The following is a 23,977-nucleotide window of genomic DNA, read 5'->3' as shown; positions in this document are numbered from 1 at the left end:
GCATTCCCCCCACCACCCTGTATGTGTCAGGAAATTCAACAGTTCTGGGTGGTAACAGAAATCTAACAGCTTCCTAACAGACACCCATAGGGGTGCAGAGGAAGGGTACCAACTTTCTGAATTTTTCCAGCACTCACCTGAGGAATCTGTCTGGTTTACCCATGCTAGGTTAGACCTGGCACAGGGACACTGACTTTATTTCAATGGAGAGGAGAGGCTGCTAGGAGAAATGAAGGCAAGGGTAAAGTTATCTACATTGGTTTAATTATTTTATTCATCAGTTTATTAAAAAAATAATACTAAAATGTAATAGTTTTAAATATTTTTATGCTTATGAATTTCAGAGACAGGATTTTTTTATATATGTACAGCCAGAGATATTCACCAATATTCAAAGTTTTCTGGAATCCAGCTTTAGTTAGTGGTGATTTTATTTTAGGCTATAGGCAGTCTTGTTCTGGCTCTGCCACATATTGGGATTTACGCCTACAACCTTGCCGATAAAGATCAAGAGGGCTTCTGCAAAGAAGTTTTTGACACAGAATCTGCACGAGGTAAGTATAAATTTAGTGGATAGGTAAGCGGTGAGCCAAAAGTTGCTTCCAGGAAGTTGTGGGCTATTATAAAACAAACATGCAAAACGCAATTTCAAATACAAAGTCTGACATATCAAACAAAAGTTTCAAAGCAAATATTTCAGTTTCCTTTTATTTACAGTCTGCATTTCAGTTCAGAAATGTATCAAAATATTAAACATTTTCTCTTTGTTCATTTGCAAATGCCACCACGCTAATAGTTTAATTTCAGTAATGTACTGCTATCCACAACCTACAGCTTTGCTTTTTATGCTGTCTCTAAAATTCAATGCTAAGGTTATCTGTGTATCCTGATGGCCTAGAATTTAAAACGTTAAAATCACTGCAATCATAAAGATTTTATGGTAGTTATTGCTCAATGCTTAATATTTGCTAGAATTTAGCACTGTATTTGTGTTTCTTTAATTTTAAAGTTACTGAAAAAACCATGTAACACACTGAGGGGTTACTGCCTCATATGAACTAATATTTGCTTTGAATAATAAAATGCAAGATTTGACAATACATGTAACTGCACATTGCTTTTAAATATGGCCCGCAGGTGATATCGGTGTATTCTTACAAAAATACATGAAGTTGGCTTTCTTCGAGTTATACAGCATGGAAACAGGCCCTTTGGCCCAACTGGTCCATGCCAACCAAGATGCCCCATTCAAGCTAGTCCCATTTGCCAGCATTTGGCCCATAACCTTCTAAACCTTTCCAATCCATGTACCTGTCCAACTGTCTTTTAAAACTTGTTGTTGCACCTATCTCATTGTCATTGTTACAACTATTACAATGTTATGTCACTGTCTTCATGTGATTTAATATTGTAACAGTTAATTTTTTCCAATGTGATACAAATTAGTTACTATACTATGATCTACATCTAACGAGTATAATGGATCTGCTAGCAATTATCTGGAAACAATACACGCAATCAAAGTGGACAAATTTTACTTAAATTTACTTCCAGCCAATTTACAAATATAGAACATAGAACAATTACAGCACAATTCAGGCCCTTTGGCCCACAAAGCTGTGCTGAACATGTTCCTTCCCTAGAAATTACTAGGCTTACCCATAGCCCTCTATAGAACATAGAAAAAAACAATTATGTTAAAGATTTGTCTATTCATTTACACCTTGGTATGGACATGATAGCTGATAGCAGGAAAGCTTTTTATATCAGCGGAGATATCTCTTTACAGAAAAATGAAGGAAGTGGTTGTGTCTCAAGTTCATTAAATTGCATGAGCTCAAATATTTGAAATTTCTGAAATTCTCTTTTGGGATGACCACTTGGTATAGTCTAAGCATTGCCTAAGAAGAAAAAATTGAAAACATTGGAGGGGAATTCACACATTTCTCACAATTTTAGCAAAGCAACACAGAAGGACCTGGGACTGTGTATTCTACCTGAACTCTCAACTAATGTACAGTATGTGGTGGAGAAGTATTGATAAAAATATAAACTTTTCAAAAGACAAAACAAAAGCTAGCTGCCTACAGTCATCATTTTAGTTATCATATACATCACTCTGGAATTAGGAACAGTGAACTGGAGTCCACATTTTATGGCCTCTCTATCTATGACCTAAACATTAACCTTAAAATCCTTACAAAGTTGCTTGAAAGTTAAGTTAGCTGAAACTAGTTATACAAAGTCCACAAAATTATGAGCTATCAAGTCTATTCATCTTTGTTATAAAGAACATAGTCTAGAAATTATTCCCTTTTAGGTGACACAAAAGCAGGCTTTGTAGGCACTGTTAAAACCAATATTTTTATACATGGTTCACAAACAGTATGGCCACTCAACATCCCAGAAGTACAGTCTATGCTACACATACATGGTCTTCCATAACTTAGCAAGGTAAACACTCTAAGCATCCCCAGAATAAGGATCACACACATTACAACTCAGGTGGTAAGTCCTTGACTTTTAATTATGTTTTATTCTTCATAGAAATCAGATTGCATAGCACATAAAACACAATCCAATTTCTAAGCAACATAATTAAATATAATGTAAACCTTTAGCTTTCATAGAAAATCATTCCAGGAGCAATATGGTCCAGGTTCCCCTGTAATGTTATTTAGTGGGTGAACTGGCAACTGATGAAATTTAATACAGTTAAGTTTATATTATTGTAATTAGGAACAAATATGGCATGAATTCCATCTATCTAAGCAGACTGTTGAAATGATAATGTTCAGTTTTAGTAGATTTTCTACTTATCTAGACATTCTGGAACAATAATCAACACAAGGAGAATACTAAATTATAGACTGAAATAAAAGACTGCAACCAGATAACTTTATGTCAAAACTATTCAGCACTCTGGTCATAGTGCATCTGAGATTGAATCACTGAACTTCAAGCCCTTCAAGAGGACGTACAAAAAGCCATGATACAGATATTTAGCATTATTAGACAGCGATGACCAAATAAAAACAGGGCTCTTCTAAGAAATGTATTTATGAGGAGAACCAAAGGAGCTAAAGAGAAGGTAAAATCAGAATATTAATTCAAGTTAATTTGTGACATTGGAACTAGCAGACATAAGTTTAATTGCTGATACAGAAATGTAGGACATGAAGAAGGTAGCTTTTGAATAAAATTTAACCAAAACAAAATTTTTAATTTAATACTTCATTGCAGTGTAGTGAAGACAAATCCCTTGGAATTTTTTTCTGAAACTGGTGTACACAGAGATGAGAGGTTCTATCGGAATGGAAGAGGGAGATGAAATGGCAATCTTCATTAACACAGTAGCAACAATAACCCAGGCCATTTGCTTTACAATTAAAGATTTGCTTAACCTGCTTGGTCATCAGCTGTAGAAGATCTATTCTTCTTGATGCTCATTAGTGCTGTGCCTCCTTCATTAATTCATTAGGTTTAAAACCATTCATTAAAAGCAGTAAACATACCTTGAGAAGATGCATTCCACTGGACCATACATCCATGCCATCACCAAAATTGCCAAACTCAGCCTCAAAAATGTCACCCAATTCTGTCTCAACTCATCTACTGCTGAAACCCTCACCCATGATTTTATTGCTTCTACACTTGACTGGTCCAGTGTACTCTGGCAAGTCCTCCTCATTCAAACTCATTGCAAACTTCAGCTCATCTAAAACTCTGCTGCCCGTCTTAATTCACACCAAATCCCATACAATTGTTAACTCTATAATCACTGGCCAACATTGACAACACCTCAATTTTAAAATTTTCATCCTTGTTTTCAATCCCTCCATAGTTTTGATCCTCCCTTTTTCTCAATTTCCTCTGGCTTCCTAACCCTTTTTCTCAAACCCAAATTTAATGACTCCACTACTGGCATCTACTTCTTTCTGTTGGTCCAAAATCTATTTCTTTCCAAATTAAACCTCTGGCTTACATTCTATTCTTGCAAGTAAATTTAAAATAAATTTTCCAGGTTATCCTTCCTCAAACCCATTTGCATCAGTATACAGTTCAATAAAATAACAAACTTTAAAGCTGAAAGCAGAAGTAAACCAAAACACCGTTAGCTCAAGAGATTAAGTTTATTGCCTTCTCCTGCACTGCCTTTAGAACTAACCAAAACACCATGAGCTCAACAGATTAAATTTATTGCCTTCTTCTGCACTGCGTTTAGAACTAGAATGTCTTCCTTGCAATTCAGTGGTCAAATCTGGGCCATTACTCAAGGTGAGTCCAAAAAAAAGCACTGGGTAGTTTGGCTGCAGGTTTCTCAGATGTGTATTCTACTCTTTTAACTTTACATATTCACATTTGTATTGATTTTGATAATTTTCACTCTGCATTGATTCATCACATTAAGCATCTGCTCTCAGACATTTAAGATTCTCTCAGTTTCAATGCTAAGATTTTAACACCATTCAGAAAATGTAGCATCCATCTGTTTTCTCTTTCTATATTCTTCATAATTGCTTGCAATCCATTCAGCTTTCATTGTCTTGACCACTGGTATATTTTGCAAAACCTTCTTATAGTTTTTGACATGCTTCCTTTAAATCCATTGTACCTCCAAATTTGGGATCATTTGACTTGCCACACAAATCAAAAGTGTGCTTGGAACAGTGCTTACCTTTTTTATATTTTTTTGAAATAAAATCATATAGAAAGAATATTTAAGGGTTTGACTCCTTTTAAAATACTAAGTTAATGATGTGTAAAAATGGTTTATTTCTTTTAATGATGAAAGTAATAAATTACACTTGAAGATCCAGAATAAGATAATATTTTATATTGGCTTCACATTGCCAAAACAACTTCCTCAATTTAATTTTCACTTTCCTATTTTAAACTATTATGCAGTTGAAAAGTAGACTGTTCTAAATGACTTGTCATTTCAAATTCATTACAAGTTTCTACTTTAAACATCTGTTTGCAGCCAAATTTAAACCTTTCTTAAACAAAATCATTCTTCTTAAGTTTAAATATTGGCACTCTTAAAAACTGTAAAAAGGATTTGAAATAACCTGGAGTTCTGCCTATGCAGTTGCCTGGATATAAATGGTTAAAACCATAATGGTTTTGCAAGACTTTTGGGCAAATACTCATTAGGAAGTTCACAGAAGTCCATGCAACACGTACATCAGTTTTCAATGCAGCAGAAGCTGCAAATATATCAAAAAGGTGTATGAAACTTTACCTGAAAGGATTATTTCTGCTGACCAACTATTTTCTGCTGCTGATTAAAAAAACATTTTAAAAACTTGTGCAGTATATTACTGATGGTTTTCAATTTGAACTGTAATTTGATTACAAAAATCAATACACTGAGTATTTGAAAGGAAGGTTATGAGACTGCAATTATTCTTCCTTTTGTTCAATACGTGCCTAATTTTAAATATGAAAAAAGATCGCTCAAGATTTGACATTCCACATGCTGAAATTTACTAACACATTTAAAAGCAGCATTCCATTTGCCTTGCAATTTAGTAAATATCCAATAATCTGCACTTTCAGGACTTTGGTGGTGTCATACTGACAAATCTTCTGTACTACTGGATATTACTCCAATACAATTCACCAAAATGTTGCCTGGGATGGAGCATTTCAGTTATAAGGAGAGACTGTAGAGACTATGTCTGTTTTCCCTGGAGTGGAAGAGGTTAAGAGGGGACATGATAGAGGCATATAAGATTATAAGATATATAGAAATGGGAAAAGGTTTCCTTCAGAAGAAGATAAAACTAGAGGACATAGATTTAGGCTAAGAAATCTAGGTAAGAGATTTAGAGGGGATCTGAGGGGGACCATTTTCACCCAGTGATTAGTACCTGGAATACACTGTCTGAGGGACTAGTCGAAGCAGAGTCACAAATAGCATTTAAGAAGTGTCAAAATGAGCACTTGAATCTCCTAGGCATAGAAGGCTATGGGCCAAGTACTGGAAGGTAGGATTAATACCAATGGATGCCCAATGGTCTATGTGGACATGGTGAGCCAAATGGCCTGTTTCCATGCTGTATAACTCTAAGAGAATGGTATAACAGCAAACTTTTAATTTTTTTTAGATATTACTCAGTGGTATAATTAACCTCCCTGTGAACCTTGTAAAATTTGTGTATAATTTATTTTTAATTTGTGTTTTTCTTGTGAATGCTGCTTTTTGATGTTATGTGCCTGTGATGCTACTGCAAGTAAGTTTTTCATTGCACCTGTGCAGACATGTACTTGTGCATATGACAATAAACTCAACTTTGACTTTGAACTAGACAAGTTTAACAGGAGCACAGGAAACAAACTGCAAGTGAGTTTATAAGGAGTGTGGAATGGGCCCCAGTGAATTTGAACAAAGTCTGGGAAACAGAATGTGGGTCAGGTGCCGAACCATCAGGTTTTCGAACAGTCATATACCAGATTATTGGAGTTTTACTGTACAAGGAGAAAAAGGGAATTTCAAGAAAATAATTCTGGAAGCCGCTCCAAAATGTTCTAAAGGATCATGTAAGGTCCAAAAAAAACCTTGAATAGCCTCCAAAATAACCACAGGAATCCTGGCACAAGGTTGACCCATTGCTCCAATGCAGGCAGCATATTTTCCAGAAATAGGCCCTCCAAAAACTTCGAAGTTATTTGTGACTGTTAATACCAAGAGTCAATTCCTCATGTCCTGGATACATTGCCTAAGAAGTTTTGATGACTCATACAAGTAGTAAGAGCATCAGTGGGTGTACCTTCAAATGCCATATCCCTCCAATGACATCACTTGTCTCAGATATTGTTCAATGCAGCAACACCATCTCCCAATATGCAATGCTCACCCAACAACAATTAAAGGTTCGTACTTGCCATTCTTTGATTCATATCCTTAGAGGCTTAACATTTTTGCAAGACTCACACCCACATTTCAGAGATTGCAAGCGCGATTGACCACCATATGTGTACACTTACGTGCATGCCCACACTCAAACGCATATCACCCTAACGCATGCAAACTATTCATTGCCATACTTCCCTCTTTTGTCCAAAAATAGCGCACAATCATCTTCTCATGGAGCAAAAGGTGTTTTCCGCAATTTGAGAGACCATCGGAGTCTGGGGTCAGCTGCAGGGAGGGAGTTGGAGGTGGGGAAGAAAGGAACCATTGAAGATGACACACCATATCACTTGCCCTCTCATTTACAAGCTGCCTATGGTAATCAATGTCAAGTAACATGAAAGAGACCTGGCATCAGTCTTGCAACTGGCTTTGCACAAAGCTTGCAGCCTGTCCTTTCCACTATGGAAATGCTGATCAAGCGTATTAAATGCTTGTATACCCAACCATAATGGTAAAGATGGCACATTCAGTAAGGATAGGCAGCAACACCTCCGCCATGATTATCTTCAACACTGGTGCCCGCAAAGCTGCATCCTCAGCCCCCTACTTTACTCCCTATACAGTCATGAGTGTATAGCCAGATTCTGGTCTAACTCCATTTACAAGTTTGCAGATGACACCACCATAGTGGGCCAAATCTCAAATAACGATGAGTCATAGTATAGGAAGGACACAGAGAGCCTAGTGACATTGTGTCATATGAAAACAACATTTCCCTCAATGACAGCAAGACAAAAGAGCTGGTCATTGATTACAGGAAGGGGGCAGTGCACACACTCCTTTTTTCATCAACAGCACTGACATTGAGAGGGTTGAGAGGAGCGAACATCACCAATAACCTGTCCTGGTCCAACTATGTCGATGCCAAGACCAAGAAAGTGCACCAGTGGCTCTACTTCCTCGGGAGGCTAAAGTAATTTGCCATGTCCCCTTTGACCCTCATCTATTTTTATCGATGCACCATAGAAAGCATCCTATCCGAATGCATCACGGTTTGGTACTCTGCCGGGTATCAACTGCTCTGCCCGGGACTGCAAGAAACTGCAGAGAGTTGTAGACACAGCTCAGCACATCACGGAAACCAGCTCCCCTCCATGGACTCTGTCTACACTTCTTGTTGCCTCGCTAAAGCAGCCAACATAATCAAAGAGCCCACCCACCCTGGACATTCTCTCTTCTCCTCCCTCCCACTGGAAGAAGATACAAACGCCTGAAAGCACGTACCACCAGGCTCAAGGACAGCTATTCCATGTACTAAGAGACCATTCAATAGTACGGTCTTTTAGGACAATAAGATAGACTCTTGACCTCACAATCTACCTCATTATGGCCTTGCACCTTATTATCTGCCTGCACTGCACTTTCTCTGTAACTGTAACACTTTATTCTGCACTCTGTTATTGTTTTCCCTTGTACCACCTAAATGCACTGATGTGATGAAATGATTTGTACAGATAGCACGCAAAACAAAGTTTTTCATTGCACCTCAGTACATGTGACAATAATAAACCAATTTACCAATTTGTAGCTCAAGCAGAAGTCATCCAATGTTTGGGTACTGAAGTGGAAACACAGACTATGCAAGCTGAATTTGCAACCATGTAAACTCAGACTACTGTCAATATGGCTGTGAACACTGTATTTGAGGGAGTTTGGAGTGTTTGTAGCAGTTCTGCAATCTATTTTACCAGAACTATGAAGGCCCATTTGGGGGATGAGTGACAATGGTTCTACTCAATCACATTTTGCATGCATCAAGATACTTTTTGTATATAGGAATCCAACATAATGGCCATAGTTATCGGGTAGCCACCATTTGGTTTGACCTAATGAGTTAAGTTCATTGACACAGTAGACTTCCAGAAAACAAAGGATTGTGACTGCTACCAGGACACCTACATTGATCTGCATGATCTGTATATGATCACCAGCTGGACAATGATGGAAAATGGAATCCCTCCTAATTGTGGTACGTCACCAAGATAAAATATCAGCACTATCGGGGTGATGCGTATTTAGTGATTGCCAGCCTTCACGGTAGGAAAATCTGCAACCTAATGAAGCCATGACTTACAGGGCTGTTTCTGGCAAAAGAGAATGAAGAGCACTGAGTTCCCTGGGAAACCCTTATGTAACAGTAAGTAGTCAGTTATGAAATGTTGAAAATATCTCCTGTTCCAGCAGAGACAAAGCATTCCATATAAATGTTCATGGTGTCAGTAACTTTGGCAGTCACTGTCAAAGTGGTTCATACCCTGCATGGAGGTTGAAGTTGTAACTGGGCAAATGTAACTGCAAAGACACTTCACTGCTCCTTGCTGCGACTTACATAGTAGAATTGTTCCACATGTCATGGTCAAATATGACTTCCTGTTGCGAGCTCTTTTACCCCTCCCCCAGCACCTCATTCCACTATCGATCTTTCTGCTCATTTTCTCAATTTTTGCTGTGTTCCAAGGCAATTGCCTACACTTGCAGCAGTAATTTTGTGGAAAACCTGGCAAACTGTGAACCACAGACTTAGCAACATCTGTGAATCTTCATGAAACTATTTCATCAGCAACTGGGTGGCCGATGATCTCTTTAAATTATGGCAAGGGTCCTTCCTGTTGCAGTTCAACTTTAAGGGATTGAGAGAGAACATCAACTGGAGTGTTAAATTCCAATTCAACACCACTAGCATAAAAACAGTGCTGTATGCTGATGTCAGGATCTGCCAAGCCTATATACTCCCAGCAGTTTTAGCGATGTGCAAGTCATTACTGCAGCTGGAAGGATTCTGCACATCCACATTGATATCGATTTTGCACAATTAGCTGACAAACATGATCACCGTGTAACCAAATTTTATGGCCTGGGTCTCTTCAGTGAATTGTAATATTGCAACTCATTCCCAGGCATTTTGCAACATGGTCCACCAGTGCTTCATTTGCTGGGAGTAATAAAACATATTCAGAACATCATATTCCTTTCAATTGAAGACTGCTGATCAGGTGAGGAAAGAACTTGATTGATTCTACATTAAAAATTCTTAATGTTTGCCAGGTGTTGATTATTTTACCCATGTAATTACTGAAATATGATTGAATGTTAAAGAATGATATACATGTATTTATGTTTTCTAATAGCATTCAGAAATTTGCAAATTTACAATAAATTTAAACAAATACCTCACTATTTTAACTTACAAGTAGTTTTAAGGATACAAATATATAATGCACAGAAAATTCCTTAGATCTTACAACACATTTCCATAATGTCATTTCATTTCTAAGTGTAAATATATTCACTTTTTATAAGAATGGATACTAATTTCCATTGGTATTTCCATTGGCATTGGTATTCACCAATGAGAAGGACAGAGGATTGAGAGATCAGGGATGGATATACTGATATTCTAGGGCATTCTAAGTTGTTGGCTCCTTTGAAGATTGAATAATGGCGAGGGTCCTTCCTGCTGCAGTTCAACTGTGTGGGATTGAGAGAGCATTAAGAGGAATGTTAAGCTCCAATTTAACACCACTAGCATAAAAAGCAGTGTTGCTTACTGATGTTAGGATCTGCCAAGCCTGTATACTTCCAGCAGATCTGGAAAAGCAAGGATTTATTAGGGATAATCAGCATGGCTTTCTGCTGGGGAAGTCATGTCTTACAAACTTGAGCAAGATTTTTGAGGAGGTAATGAAGATGGTTGATAAGGGTATGGCAGTGGATGTTGCTTACATGGCCTTGAGTAAAGCATTTGACAAGGTTCCTCATGGTAGGCTGATGCATTAGATTAAGGCACCTGGGATCCACAGAGACTTGGCAGATTGGATTCAAAATTGCCTTGGCCATAGAAGACAGAGGGGTGTTATTCTGACTGGAAGTCTGTGACCATTTGTTTCCTGCAGGGATCAGTGCTGGGACCTCTGTCGTTTGTGATGAAAATGTAGGTGGGCTGATTAACAAGTTTGCAGATGACACAAAAATTGAAAGAAAGTGAGGAAGGTTGCCAAAAGATACAGAAGGACAAAGATTAGTTGGAAATAGGGGTGGAGAATGGCAGATGGAGTTTAGTCCAGACAAGAGTGAGATGTTGCAATATAGGAAGTCAAATGTAATAGGAAAGTATACAGTAAATGGCAGGACCCTTAGGAGCATTGACGTACAGAGGTATCTTTGGATGCAACTATATAGCTCCCTGAAAGTGGCAACCACAAGTAGGGTGGTAAAGAAGGCATATAGCATACTTGCCTTTATCAGTCAGGGAATTGAGTAATAAAGTTGGCAAGTCACGTTGCAGCTGTATACAACTTTGGTTAGGCTGCATTTGGAGTAATGTGTGCAGTTCTGGTCGCCGCATTACATTGTTTTCTCTCGAGCATCAGAGGCTGGGGGCGTGGACACCTGAGAGAAGTTTATAAAATTATGAGAGGCACAGATAGTGTAGATAATCAGATCTTTTCAGTCCTTTTCCCAGGGTGGAAATGTCAAATACCAGAAGGGCATAGATTTAAGGTTATTGGGGAAAAGGCTGAAGGGGATTTGTGAGGCAAGTTTTTTCACACAGAGAGTGGTAGGTGCCTGGAACACACTGCCAGGGGAGCTGGTGCAAGCAGATATGATAGCGACATTTAAGAGGCACTAAGACAGATATATGAACAGCCAGGGGATGAAGGGATGTAGACCACATACAGATAGATGGAATTAGTTTAAATTGCTATCAGGGCCTGTTCCATGCTGTATTTTTGCTTGTTATGTATCCTTGCTATGTAATTTAATCAATGGGAACCTTGACAATAGGCAGTGTACTGGAAAGATAAGAGATCCCAGAATGCATGGTCCTGGAGAGAGTAAATGAATGGAATATAGTCTATAGTTAAAACTAAACCCAAATTCAGACGTCTAGAGGTTAGAATGAAGCTTAGAAGGGTATTGATTATTATGGAATATCTGAATTATAGAAATTAATGGCACAGGCGAAGATCATTCAGCCCATCACGTCCATGTCAACCATCAAAGCTAGTGAAGGCACCCTCAACTCTCAGTCCACAGCCTTATAGTTTAGTTTCTTCAAATCTTCATCCAAGTACATGTTAAATGTGATGAGTGTTTCTGTTTCAACCACCATTTCAGGCAGGCAATTCTAGACTGCCATTACTGTAAGTAAAAAAAAGTCAACTCTTCTCCATTCCTTTACTAATCAACTTAAAGCCACATTTCCCTAATTAAATTCTTCAGCCCTGGCAATGTTCTTCGTAAATCTCCTCCACAACCTTTCACATCCTTATGTGGTGAACAGACCAACAGACCTGCGTACATTACAAGATCCATGACAAGACTTTAAAAAACATGGAGGACTTATCACACCTCAGAAACTACCTCTCAGTGTAGGCAGACTTCGATACTAAAATCTACCACCACCTTCAGTGTGCTAGCACAGCCTTTAGCTGTCCATGAAAGACACTTTTTGAAGACTATGATCTCCAACCCACCACACTCATGGACCACCAAGCTGCAATGACTCCCACCCTCTTATATAACATGGAGTTATGAACAATTTATTACTGTTTAGCACTGTTGAAGTAACTCAAATGCTATCACTGAAACAATCTTCCAAATCCGTGGGGAAGATAACCAAAGTAATATCAGTGTCCTGGTTCAGGCTAGCATCTAGCACTGAAGCACAGAATGCACTTAACCTGGTGTCAGCTGTACAGACAATATGGCCAACCACTGGGTTAGCCATATTGTCTGTGTGCCTTACACCAGACCCCAAAGTAAGTTCACCAGCCAGAACTCTGCAAGGCAAGCAATCTTCAGGACTTCAAAAAAAAGACAGTTGCAGAAGCACCATGCGCAAAGTACAACATCATCCATGGGAATAAATATTCAGAAAGGCACTGAGCACTTCAAGTTTCTCTGACGAGAGTACACAAAACATAAGCCCAAACACTGGAAAAAGCATTCAGCAGCTCAAACCAATTATACACATTTTATCAAGCATCTGTCAAGACTCTGCCCCTCCTGGGCAGATTAGCCACCTTGGGGCTCAAAAAATTCAAGTGAAAGCAAATTGTTGTTGACCTCAAGGGACTACCAGAGAACACTACTCTAGCTGTGGCCTAACTAATGTTTTACATAGTTCTGGCATTTCCTCTCTACTCTTGTTCTATGGCTTGGCCAATAAAGGCAAGCATTCACATAATGTACCTTGCTACAATCCATAAAGGCCACATCAAATATCCAACTTTCACTGACACTTCTTATTACCTTCTCAAAAAATTCATTCAACTCAGTCAGACATGCCTTTCCTTTAATCTCCAGCAGCATGGCCATAGTCAAAGTGGATTGGAAAATGATGGTTAAAGCCTGTGATTTTTCTTGCTTCTTGTAGGACCCTGGGATATATTTTCTTTACGCCTGATGATTTACCTACTTATAAAATTGCCAGATGCTAGTACGTCTGTCTTTTTTTTTACATTCACTCTGCTATATTTATAATTTTCAATTCCAACTCAAAGGACAGATTCTTTTTCCTTGTCAGTGTCTTTAACGTGTCATGGAAGGGGTACTTGATAAAGTTAAAACTACGTTAAATTCTAAATGCAAAACTAAGCTGTAGAATGAGATCACTCCCTCACCAGTTCCAACAATGACCAAATTCCTCATCTTTGTTCTAATAATGTAAGAACATGAGAAATAGAAGCAGGAGGATGCTATTTGACTTCTTGTGCATGCTCATTATTCAATAAGATCACAACTGATCTTTAACCTCAGCACCACTTTCCCATATTAACCCCATATCCATTGCTTCCCTTAATATCTAAAAATCTATTGATCTCTGTCCTGGATATACTCAGCACCTGAGCCTCCTGGGTAAAGAATTCCAAAGATTCTGTATCCTCAGAGTGAAGACATTCCTTTTCATCTCAGTACCAAATGGCCGACCACTTACTTTGAGACTGTAACTCTGGTTCTTGCCCCCATAGGCAGTGGAAACATCAACTCTGCCCTGTCAAATCACAAGATCACAAGATCACAAGATAAGGGAGCAGAAGCAGGCCATTCGGCCCATCGAGTCTGCTCCAAGGAAAAGGGAAAAAGAAATGGGGTGGGAAAAAAAGAGAGAGAAAAAAAAACTATTCTAATCCCATTTGCCAGCCTTATCCCCATATCCCTTGATACCCTGACTATTTAGATATCTGTCTATCTCCTCCTTGAATACCCCCACTGATCTGGCCTCCACTGCTGTGCGTGGCAAGGAGTTCCACAATTTCACCACCCTCTGGGTAAAGAAACTTCTCCTCATCTCTGTCTTGAAACTGTACCCTCTAATTCTAAGATTGTGCCCTCTGGTCCTGGACACGCCCACCAAGGGAAACAGCCTAGCCACATCTACTCTATCCTTACCTGTCAACATTTTAAATGTCGCTACGAGGTCCCCTCTCATCCTTCTGTACTCCAGCGAGTACAGTCCAAGAGCCGACAAACGCTCATCATACTTAAGCCCTTTCATTCCTGGAATCATTCTCGTAAATCTCCTCTGAACCCTCTCCAACGTCAGCACATCCTTCCTAAGATGCGGGGCCCAAAACTGCGCACAGTATTCCAAATGAGGCCTCACTAGCGCCCCGTAGAGCCTCATCAACACTTCCTTACTTTTATACACTATACCTCTCGAGATGAATGCCAACATAGCATTCGCTTTCTTAACCACCGATCCAACCTGGTGGTTAACTTTTAAGGTATCTTGTATAAGTACCCCCAAGTCCCTTTGTACTACCGCACTATCAATCTTCTCTCCTTCTAGATAATAATCTACCCGCTTATTTCTACTTCCAAAGTGTACAACTGCACATTTCTCAACATTGAATCTCATCTGCCATTTCCTTGCCCATTCTCCTAAACTGTCTAGGTCCCTCTGCATTCTTTCTATTTCCTCTATGCTCCCTACTCCTCCACTTATCTTGGTGTCATCCGCAAACTTAGCCATAAGAATTTTGTATGCTTCATTGAGATCAACTCTCATTCTTCAAGACTCAAGACATCATAGGCCTAATCTGCTTAATCTTTCATGATACAACAAACCTATAAGCCTTGGAATCAATCTGGTGAATATTTGCTGCACTCTATCGCTGGTATATCCTTCCTTGGGTAGGAAAATCAGACTTGCACACAATATTCCAGATGTGGTCTCATCAGAGTTCTATAATATTGTAGCAAGACACCTCTACTCTTATACTCAAATCCTCTTGCAATAAAGGCTAAAGTACCATTCTAAATTCTAAATTGCTTGCTGAAATTACATACTAACTTTCAGTGAAGTGTTTACAAGGATATTTAGGTGCCTTTGAATACCAACACCTTTCAATCTCTCACCACTTAAAAATACCTCCAAGTTTATTTTCTCAAAAGCAAATGACCACACACTGCAGATATGGGCAGAGAAATAGCAGATGGAGTTTAATCCAGCCAAATGTGAAGTGTTGCACCTTGGGAGATCAAATGTAAAGAGACAGTACATTGTTAATGGCAAGACCCTTAACAGTGTTGATGAGCAGAGGGATCGTGGGGTCCAAGTTCATAGCTCCCTGTAAGTGCCTACATAGGTTGATAGTGTGGTAAAAAAGGCACAAGGTGTGCTTGCCTTTACTAGTCAAGGCACTGAGTTCAAGAGTCAGGAAATTATGCTGCAGCTTTATAAAACTCTAGTTAGGCCGCATCTGGAGTATTGCATTCAGTTCTGGTTGCCCCATTACAGGAAGGATGTCAAGGCTATGGAGAGATGCTGCCTGGATTAGAGGGAACGTGGTGTAAGGAGAGCCTGGACAAACTTGGGTTGTTTTCTCTGGAGCAGTGGAGGTTGAGGGGAGATGTGATGAAGGTTTATAAGATTATGAGAGACGTAGCTAGACAGCCAGTATCTTTTTCCCAGGGTTGAAATGTCTAATACCAGAGGGCATGGATTTAAGGTGAGAGGGGGTAAGTTCAAAGGAGATGTGCGGAGCAAGTTTTTTTTTACACAGAGAATGGTGGGTGCCTGGAGTGCGCTGCCTGGTGTGGTGGTGGAGGCAAATACAATAGGGGCGTTCAAGAGGCTCTTCAACAGGCCCATGGATGTGCGGGAAATGAAAGGATATGGACATTGTGCACAACATTGTGGGCTGAAGGGCCTGTTCCTGTGCTGTACTGTTTTATGTTCTATTTCCACATTATTTCCATTAGTTACTTCCTTGCCCATTCACTTTTCCAGTCAATATGCCTGTGAAGCCTTTCTGCACCCTCCTCATAACCCACATTACCACCTACCTATGTATTATCATCAAACACGGATATTTTACACGATCTCCTCACCCAAAACATTGCTATAAATTGTAAACAGTTCAGGACCTTGAACCAATCCCTGTGTCACCCCATTGGTCACAGCCTCCATGTATTCTGTTCATCAACAATCCTCATTTTCCACATTGGTATATTATCCCCGATACAATGCAATCCAGTTTTATTTAATAATCTTATGTGGCACCTTATTGAATGTCTGTAATTGGCACATTAACAAACTTATCAATTCCATGCAAACTGCCTAGATCTATTATTATTTTTCAAGTGTTCTGTTACCAGTTAATAGATTACCACGTTTTCCCTATTACTGATGTCAGGCTATAGCTGTCTGTTTTTTCTGTCTCTCCTTTCCTAAATATTGGGGTTACATTTGCAACCTGTGAGAGCTGTTCGAGAATCCATAAAATTTTGGAAGATGACAACCAGTGCATTCACTATGTTCAACTGTAGTCTATGTATTATATTGAACTATGTGCAATCATATAAATACAGCACTCTACTGTAAATTATCCAATACAGTTGGTTTAGAACAACAATAAAATGACAAGTAAAGTGTACACTAAGTTTGGTTTTGTTAAAGAAAATGATGTGTTGCTGAGATGAACATAGACATTTCCATTTAAAGCTCTGTTCTACAAACTTTTACAGCCTTTGATATTTAGACCTTGTTCCTTTTATGGTGTTGAATCAAATAAACATTTCATTCCTTTTCCATTTGTCAAACCCTGTTCCATTTTTGGTATGTTTTGTTCATCAGTTCATGGTTGGTTAACGGCTATTTGATTGTTCTATGAGTGAAAGGGACAGTGCTTAATTTGAATGCAGTTTGTTTGAGTGCATGTGTGTCCAAAAGGTCCTTTTATTCTGCCATCCATTTGGAGAATGTTCCTCCTCTTTAGATACACGGACTATTTGCATGTCTAACAAGGTGGAAAACCCTTGGTTGAACCTACTGGATTCTGAAGGTTTGTCCTGCTGACACACATGTTAATTTTTAACCCTGAGTAATAAATAGCTACAGTGAAAAGCTCCTCATCATTCAAGTTCTATAATATTTCAGTGATACACATTACTATGTAGATTATAAACACAGCCAAAACATACATTTACAGAATCTTGTTATTCATTTAAAAGACAAAAAAACACAACTGGATGAATCTGCAATATCTGGATGCCAAGGTGTTGCCACAGTGACTCAAATATCAACGTGTGCAAAGCTTTCAAAATTGTTAATTTTGTATGTAAAACAATTTAAGCTGCATAAGTTAAATTCAAGAACATGAATCCGAAATACAGATATCAGCTCCAGTTATTAATTGGAACTTACATTTAAAACCACTGCATTCATGTAAAAATATCTTTAAATGAAGAACTAAATTCCATTTATTTTTAGTGCCTTAGTGTGGGTGTATATAACATGTCATTGTATTGAAACGACTGTCATTTGGTGGCATAATGAAGTGTTTCATGCAGCCACATAATTACAAGTGAGATACGTTAAAATGTGCATCCAGCATACTGTTGCATCAGAATCTTGTCAGTGCATGAGAGTAGAAATTACCCCAACACGCACATTAAATTGCAAAGCCCACTTCCATTCACTGAGGATCACAATGTGGTTTCAAACAAGTACCGAGATGTTCTGAACACTGTAGCCTTGTGCAAAGTAAGCATATTTTTGCTTTAAATATGAATATTTAGTTTTGTCTGCTTTGAGGCTCTGTATTTTACTTCATCACAATTATACTATATAAAGCACCATCAAATTAATGAAATGTTGCTAGTGGCTCTTCACTGGGGTCACATTAACTCTTCATCGATGTATTACAATGATATAAATCAACATGGAATAGTATACCAGCCAATGAGGAAATCACATGAACATATTTTTCTCAAAACAAATGAACCAAATTTTGTCACTGGCACAACATTTTAGATTTAACATCAATTTAGCTGTTGGTGCATCATCTGCTCTCTCAGACAGACATAAAAAATCCCATGGCATATGTCAAAGAAGAACAGTGGAATTAAACTTCTTCCAACAAGGAATTTTGTCATTAGGATCTTCCTTGTTATATGTAAATTAGTGGCCACATTCCCTACTTATAACAATGGCAACAATTCAAAAATGCTTCACTGATGAAAAGTATGTCGGGACAGGATGAAGTTATAAGAGTACTACAGATTTTACATATTTCATTCTTTCTTTTAGGTCATTACAATTTAATTTGGTCTGCTTAATCCAAATAAATGATAATCATAACAATTCCAACATTCTTAATGGTTCACTGGATCAAAATGATCAAATCCAGCAAAATGCTGCAGTAAGGGAGCTTCACAATGCTAACCAACATGTTTGTTCATTCTGATGCTTAAACTATAATGTATTTACTTATGCAAGTTACAAATAACCTCTTAAGCATTTATGAAATCAATCTGATAATTTTCAGATTATTGTTCCAATTTTAGGTGATGTGTAGTCTGGCTTTTAACCACAAAACAACCTCCCATCATCATGTCTAGAAATGTGTTGTCACTTCCAATTTTGCAACATAATCCAATTTTAGGCACCGACTTTTATGTTAACAGGTGATATACAGATTTTGGGCCTGGCTCTTAATCAGTGGTTCTACATAGGTCATCAAATATGTAAATAATGTGTTAAAATCATATTTTTTCTTAATATGTGAAGTATTACTAGCAATAAAACTCTGGTACATTTCTGTAAACTACTAAGCAGTGTGGGTGATTCTTGTTCTTGTATAGTCCTGTGTTTAAAACATATGTAAGTTAACATTTAAGGTTTGTTTTTTTTACATTACTGGAAATTACATTTTGGGGATTTACCACATGGGACTTAACACAGGGGATTGATCATTTCCAACTTGTATTTTCCCTTAACAGTGGAAAGTGACTTCCATTCAATGTGCTCAGTTCTGAGAAGCAGGAGGCAAAAATAAATGACAGTCTTTTAAATCTTTCTTGGAAGCAGTGAAAAGACAGTTGTCTAGTTTGGGAGAGCAGCTACCTACATCTCCTAATTTATGCAAGGGTGTATTTTTTAAGACATTCAAAACTATCACAAGACATTCATTGAGCATTTGTCCTTAAGTAGCTTTAGAAGATGGACTCATAATTCCTCAGTGGTGAATTCCAATTTCTCTTCTCCAAGGAGGAAGGAAAGATTAGAAAGCAAACAAAACTTCAACACTTCCATGCACTTCCTAATTAGGAGTTACAGAGCAGCACTGGCATAGGTTTGTAAACAAAATTCCAGTTTGCCATCTTAGGGCATGACATAGAGAGTTAACTAAATAATACAGTAAGTTAAAAGTGGAGACACAAAATTGTATAGTTATACGAATATAAAATATATTAAGACTCATATGATATTTTCTTAGGTATTTGAACAAATGAAAGCAACATAAAGAACACATACACATACAAATTATGACTCAAAAGAAGCTTAACTTCTTCAAATTACATTCCGTAAGTTCCCTTCACACAGTGGGTCAATACATCGACTCCATGTCTACTTGAATCATGCAGAACAGGAAGATATTGCACTCAGTCTCTGGTTTGCGATGAATTAGCTGACTTCAACTGGAGCAACAGTGAATGTAAAAAGAAAAAGAATCAGCTAAGATTTCCCTTGCTAACAGCTACCCACCCAGTGATGCTTACTGGAAGAGGTCCATGTGTATATGTAAGGTGAGGGCAGTATTAGCCTTAGCAGTGATGTCAGCATCATCAAATAGTCTGCTGACATTCAAAGTCAAGCTTGCTGCAAGGATAGCAACTGGATGCAATACAAGATCCTGCCATCATCTCTGAAACTAAACCCAATGTGCCACATTTGAGCCAAGAAATACAGAGGCTAAAGATCCTTTTCTCTCTGCTTTTACTACATATGGCTTGACTGTTCAATCTCTTACACTTCACATCCTTCTGTCTTCTCCCAGCCCACTAGCTTCCATTCACTTCCACATTCCACATATTTCCTCTCCTGTTAATTTCCATCTACCACATTTGAACAACTTTCCCCAACTAGCTCTAGATCTATTTCTCTGGTTTTGCTGTAACTTTTACATTTCACCACTCTTAGCTCAGCTGCTTCTTTCCATATCTTCCCGTATTCTCTTTTGCCTCTGATCCCCAGAATGTCAGACAATCTGAAAATGAGTCTCTTTCCATCACCTCTTAAGTCCCTATGAGTCTCTCCTTAGCCTTAGATTTTTGGAGACTAGGAATAACTCTTAAATTCCATGATTCCATGATCAGCTCAAAATCACTGTTAGAAATAACCCTCTCACCAATGGCTGTCATAAAAAATTGACTACTTTTTATTGCAGGTTAATGCTTTTTAAAAAGTCTTGCATTATTATAAAAATGCTTTTATATCATTGGTGTCAGCAAAGAGGTATTAAAATATACATAATAATTTTTCCCTTTGACATTACCTGTATTACCCATTCAGCAAAGTACGAATGAGAGTACAAATGAAGTATAAATGGCCTTCAACAATTCTGATGCCATAAATGTAACACATCCATGTGTACTGTTCAAAATTATATTTAACGATATGGCACGTGTTAGTTTCCTAATCCTTTTCTCCTAAAATCATTTTCTAAATAATCTGACATGGAGAATTCCAGTAAAGACCTTTCCTAAGGTACACAACTTTTACAGCAACACAATTAACAATATCAACTATTTCATGCATCCCCACCATTCGACTAATCCTTGATATTAAAAAAGTTCAATTAAGCAAACTGACCAGAAAGGAAAAAGAACACTGTTTTTTTACACAAAGGGCATTTTTTTTTTGCGTTTTCTCATGTTGATGCATATTGTGAATACAGGGTCGTTTACTAGCAGATGGTCCTCAAGCCAGATTGGCTTTGCCAGTCTGCAACAGAAGATCCGTAGATCAATGCACTAACAATAGCAACCTTGCTTTACTTGTTCGGTATTAATCAATTTCAATATTGCAACTCATTTCTTTAAAATAAAAAAAAGGCAGCAATGCCCCTAACTGGTATGTTGTAGACTGAAGTTATCTCAATGCTACCGTCTGGCTCCTCCTCTGCAAAACCAAAATTCTGTACTGTCATTCCTTCTCGTAGCCAACCCACATAAGCACCGGTTTACTGCTTGCTGCAACCCACATCTAGCTTATAACTTGATTAAAGTGTGCCATTAAACAAACAATCCCCACAAGGAAATTCATTTATTTCACATGTAATTTCTAATCACGTTAAATTTAAAAATTCAACTATTACTAGGTCACTGGCTACACTGCACGAAAAGGTTGTGTGTTTAGTTTGGAGAGAGCACGCCACTGAAATAGCATTGAACGCTAACTCGGCTGATCTCAAAACATCTGTACGGTGTGTGGATGCCGAACTGAGACCGCTGCATCTGCAGCACTAATCAGCCGGGGCCACAAACGGCAGCGGCTACTGTGCAGAGCGGCAGCCGCCAGACAGCCAGCAAGCACCAGAGCGGAGGGGGAACGCACAGACCATCAATCCAAAACACTCCACATACAACACCCACCCTTTGAAAATCCTCCTCTCGGCATGAACCCTCTTCGAACACCCACTGCCGAATAATTATTGGTTTAGTTATTTTTGTCCTGCCATCTCAATAGGAATCATCCATACGGGATTTTTTTGTTGTGTGTGTGTTAATGCCATTAAATCTTACCTCATTTCCAGAAGAATATTCTATGTCTATGTACAGGGTGTGTGCGTGTGGTATGTGAATGTGTCCACCCAAGGCGCAGAAGGGGCCGGTTGCCACGGTGTTGCCAGCGGCTCGGTGTCTCCTCCAGTGTTTACACAGCCCAGCTGTCAGCTCCCGCCGCGCGCCGCCCGCGCGCACCCGCGCCCGCCCCGCCGACTGCTCCCGCCGCGCGCCACCCGCGCCCGCCCCGCCGACAGCTCCCGCCGCGCGCACCCGCTTGCTCCCCTCCAAGGGATTGCACTGTTGGTTGCAATTACTATTACTGCAATTTAATTTTACTTGCCGGCCCTATCTCTTTCTCTCAAATGCATTGCACTTTTTAATGCCCTGTGTGTTTTTTTTATTATTAATATTATTCGGCTGCCTTTCCTCCCTCTTTCCCTTCCTCCCATTGCTTTTCCTGACATTATTTGCTTTGCCAAATCTGACGTCGCCCGGGTTCTGGCGGCTGCTCACGTTCCGCGGGCTGCTGTGTTGCCATATTAGTTCGCCCTCCTCCAATCTGGGACCGAGCGTTTACACTTCCGCCTGCAGGAGCCCAGAGGTAGACACGGCCTTAGCTGAGAGACATAGGCGGGGGCTTCTGCTGCAAAGAAGGAGGAGGAGTGGGATGCATGCATAACATGATCACATACAGTGGTTCTGTCTAATGCTCAGAAACAGTGCGGGAGTAGGGAGTGGTGATATTACCTGCTGCAGGAGGAAAATGCAGCTCTTATTCTAAGGCACCAGAGGAGGAAATGCTACGGTTTAGGATTCGGTCACTAGCCGGCTGAAAACAAATACCTGCAACAATTAATAGAAAGGTTGCCACCAACAAATGAGAAAGAAGCTGGGACAGAGGGTAAGAACCAAAATAGCAACAGATTTTATTGAAATCACACACACACGTAAAGGAAAAAACATTGGCTGGACTCGACATATTCTCTAGGTGTGAATTCCTCCAATTCTCGACCTTGGCTAATAATTTGGTCCCCGTATTTAATTTTTGGTGATTTTTCTGATAAATTTTCAAATCCTAGCATCATTGCTAATCTAATTACAATGATAATTTGAAATCGACAAACTTCCCTATTCTGGATTTATTTTATGAAATCTCATAAATTCAGATTCTTAGCAGCTTTGGTTCAGCATACCTCTCTGAGCTGCAAGAAGAGATATTCCCGGATATAAGCTTAAAAACATTTGCCCTCTTTCTTATATTGCTCACTGCATACATGGACAGAACCTCACCCAACAAAATGATTAGTAGGAGGTGAACACAGAGGACAAAAAAGAGGCTAGAAACTAGTAAGAATATGACATTGGGTGACAGGGAAGGAGAGAGTAAGGTAGTTATACTGAAGCGAGGATATTCAGCAGACAGGAGAAAGGGATTTGAAGCTGGTGGAATAGTGGAACTAGTGAGAAAAAAACTAGCATTAGAAGAGCTACGATACCCACAGGGACATTGGGCTGAGCAATTAAGTGCATAAAAATGAATCATGGAGGTTAAGGAAGAATCTTCAAACAATCTCCATTATACAGCAATTAAGTAAAGCTGGTAAAAGAAAAGAATGATGGAAGTATGAGCCTTCATGTGAATAATGAAATGAGCATGATAATTTAGATTTGTAGGGGCCAAAAAGAATAATGGAAAAATTCACAAATTAGTATCACTTGTTAAATTGTTTAAACATGTTTATATTTACAACATTGGCATTAGAAAACAGGAGCAGGAGTAGGCCACTCAGTCCCTCAGTCCTGCCCTGCCATTCAATTTGATCATGGCTGATTTGCCCCAGACCTAATCTCTTTTGCGCCAGTTCTCCATAACCCTCAATTCCTTGATTTTTCAAAGATGTATCTTTAAACACCCCCAATGATCCATGCTCCACAAACCTCTGGAATAGAGAATTCCAGAGGTTTACCAGCTTCAGCAAAAGTAAGTTCCTACACACCTTAGATTAAAAAGACTGCACCCTAATCTTGTAAATATGT

General features: G+C 38.9%; 1 protein-coding gene across 2 annotated transcripts in view; it reads right to left on the bottom strand.

Annotated features, from left to right (window-relative positions):
• Nucleotides 1-22,100, bottom strand: part of LOC127573799 (ena/VASP-like protein) — a 172,307-nt gene extending 150,207 nt beyond the window's left edge. Inside the window, exon 1 of one of the 2 annotated variants that reach the window (XM_052022323.1) lies at nt 21,959-22,100. In XM_052022323.1, the coding sequence (XP_051878283.1) occupies nt 21,959-21,963 (5 nt within the window). In that variant the 5' untranslated portion in view covers nt 21,964-22,100. The remainder of the gene's footprint in view (nt 1-21,958) is intronic. The other variant, XM_052022331.1, reaches the window with a different exon arrangement.
• Between the last annotated feature and the right edge of the window lie 1,877 nt (nt 22,101-23,977).

Source organism: Pristis pectinata, chromosome 1 (assembly GCF_009764475.1).
Source record: "Pristis pectinata isolate sPriPec2 chromosome 1, sPriPec2.1.pri, whole genome shotgun sequence".
Taxonomy (NCBI): Eukaryota; Metazoa; Chordata; class Chondrichthyes; order Rhinopristiformes; family Pristidae; genus Pristis; species Pristis pectinata.
The sequence above is the reverse complement of the archived record's forward strand: the minus strand, read 5'-3'. Positions and strand labels throughout refer to the sequence as shown.